Source organism: Quercus robur, chromosome 4 (assembly GCF_932294415.1).
Source record: "Quercus robur chromosome 4, dhQueRobu3.1, whole genome shotgun sequence".
NCBI lineage: Eukaryota > Viridiplantae > Streptophyta > Magnoliopsida > Fagales > Fagaceae > Quercus > Quercus robur.
In genome coordinates, this window is record NC_065537.1 from 18,233,657 (window position 1) to 18,235,627 (window position 1,971).

General features: G+C 37.2%; 1 protein-coding gene across 1 annotated transcript; it reads right to left on the bottom strand.

Moving 5' to 3' along the window:
* Positions 1-236: 236 nt before the first annotated feature.
* On the bottom strand, positions 237-845 carry LOC126721484 (uncharacterized). Its single transcript, XM_050424521.1, has one exon. The coding sequence runs from the start codon at positions 843-845 to the stop codon at positions 237-239; it is 609 nt and encodes a 202-aa protein (XP_050280478.1).
* Between the last annotated feature and the right edge of the window lie 1,126 nt (positions 846-1,971).

Here is a 1,971-nt window from a genome sequence, read left to right on the forward strand (position 1 = left end):
CCATGCACTGGAACAGGTTTTTGGTGATTGTCACGTGACCTTGGCGACCTGGTCCAAGGTTTTTTACGCTGGACTAACATCCACGGTCCAAAATTTTGAATATCAGAACCCTTGCCACTATCCACGTTGTGGGCCCCATCTCATTCATTACCAACTAAATCGTTCGCTGTTGACGTAGCCTCAGTTGTAGTTGGAGGGATGCATGGCTCAGCCCTAACCGTGTACGGGCATCCTTCCTACTGATGCCCAACTCGCCCACAAGAAAAGCAAAGGGTATTGATGCCCTCATATTGGATTTCCTGAACCCAGCCTTCAAGCAGGATTTTTCGCACCAGAGGCTTGTTCAGATCCACCTGGACACAAATACGGGCATATTGACCTTGCACCTCCGTTGCCGTGTTTGAGTCTATCCTGAGGACTGGACCAATGGTGTTACCCACCTCTCTAAGAACACTCAACTCATAGTATTCGATAGGCAATTCGGGGAGTCTAATCCAAACCGCAAACATATTAAACACCGCATTTGCAGGCCTAAAGTTGGGCTCCCACACTATAATAGTCAAGAAATGCTCTCCAACGAACCAGGGTCCGCCTTTGATTACATTATTATAGTCTTCCACAAGACCAAACCTTATAAGGAAAAAGTCTTTCCCCAAATCAACACAATCAAGCCTACCCGTTGGCTTCCACAGATTCATCACCTTAGCATGTAAGTAATGAAATCCCACAGATCTGCCAAAAACCTTGACAATAAGTGCATGTGCCCATTTGGCACGAATGTGTTTCCTAGTATCACTAGACAGATTGACCGCGAGCAAACCTTTGTTAACATCCTCAACATCCATGTTTGGTTGTGCATCCCCTTCCTATGCTGAAAAGAGGTTAAAAGCCTGTGCAAAGGCTCCAGGAATCTCCCCCACGAGCTTATCTCTGTAAGACGACGGGGCTCCAAAGGCCGGCGACCCCTCTGACTCTTTAATCTTCTTCGTACTACGCTTGAGCTCAGCATCTTCTTCTCTGGATCTTTCTCATTTAGAGAACTCACAGTCCATCCTTTAGGTTTTCTACCTTTAATTTTTACCCTTGAAATTTGTGAAATGACAATATTAATTACCCCTAGACCAAGGTTTTTGAGAAATTTAAATCATAGTCTGATCATAAAATGAGATATTTATAATTATTATTTTTAAATAATATTAAATGATTATATCACGGTCATCCTCTCTCACCATTGCCTTTTCCTGTTAATTATTTCACCATATCTTTTTATTTTGAAAATTGTATATTAAATATTTAAATAATAAACCTTCACTGTGGGTAACTGGGTAACTTGCTTTTTCCTTGATAATTTTATTCTCTTCTTTGTTGACTTATTTAAATAATCGGTTGTGGATGAGTAGGGGTAACTTGTATTATATATATTCATCAAAAAAATATGTATTATATATATACTAATTTGTTTGACTTTTTTTTTTTTTTTAATTCGTAACAACTATTCTTACCCCTAAGGCTAGTAGACCTTCACCCTGCCCACATAAAACTAATGGGTCCCAATGTACGTTATTCTTGAGCTAGTGTTAGCAGTGTGCGTTGATATTCATTATTGGTAGACTTCCAAAAACCTTTTTCTTTTCTGTCAAAAAAAAAAAAAAAACCTTTTTCTTTTAGTGTGATTGAGATGAAAAATTAAAATTATTTTACTATTCAGTTTATTTTTTATACTATTTATAGGCTTTACTGCACTTTTTAATACTATTCATGGACCCCACTATACTATTTCAACTAATTTTTACTTTTATTTATAGTATTTTCAGCAATAAATTTTTAATTTTAGTAAAATAAATGGTATTCAAATAAACTCTTAATGATCTTTAACATGGATCATAGAAGTTGTAAATGGAAACTGACATGATTGGCCAATGTGAAAAGTTATTATAATATTCGGCAATTCACTCTAACTACGATCAAATT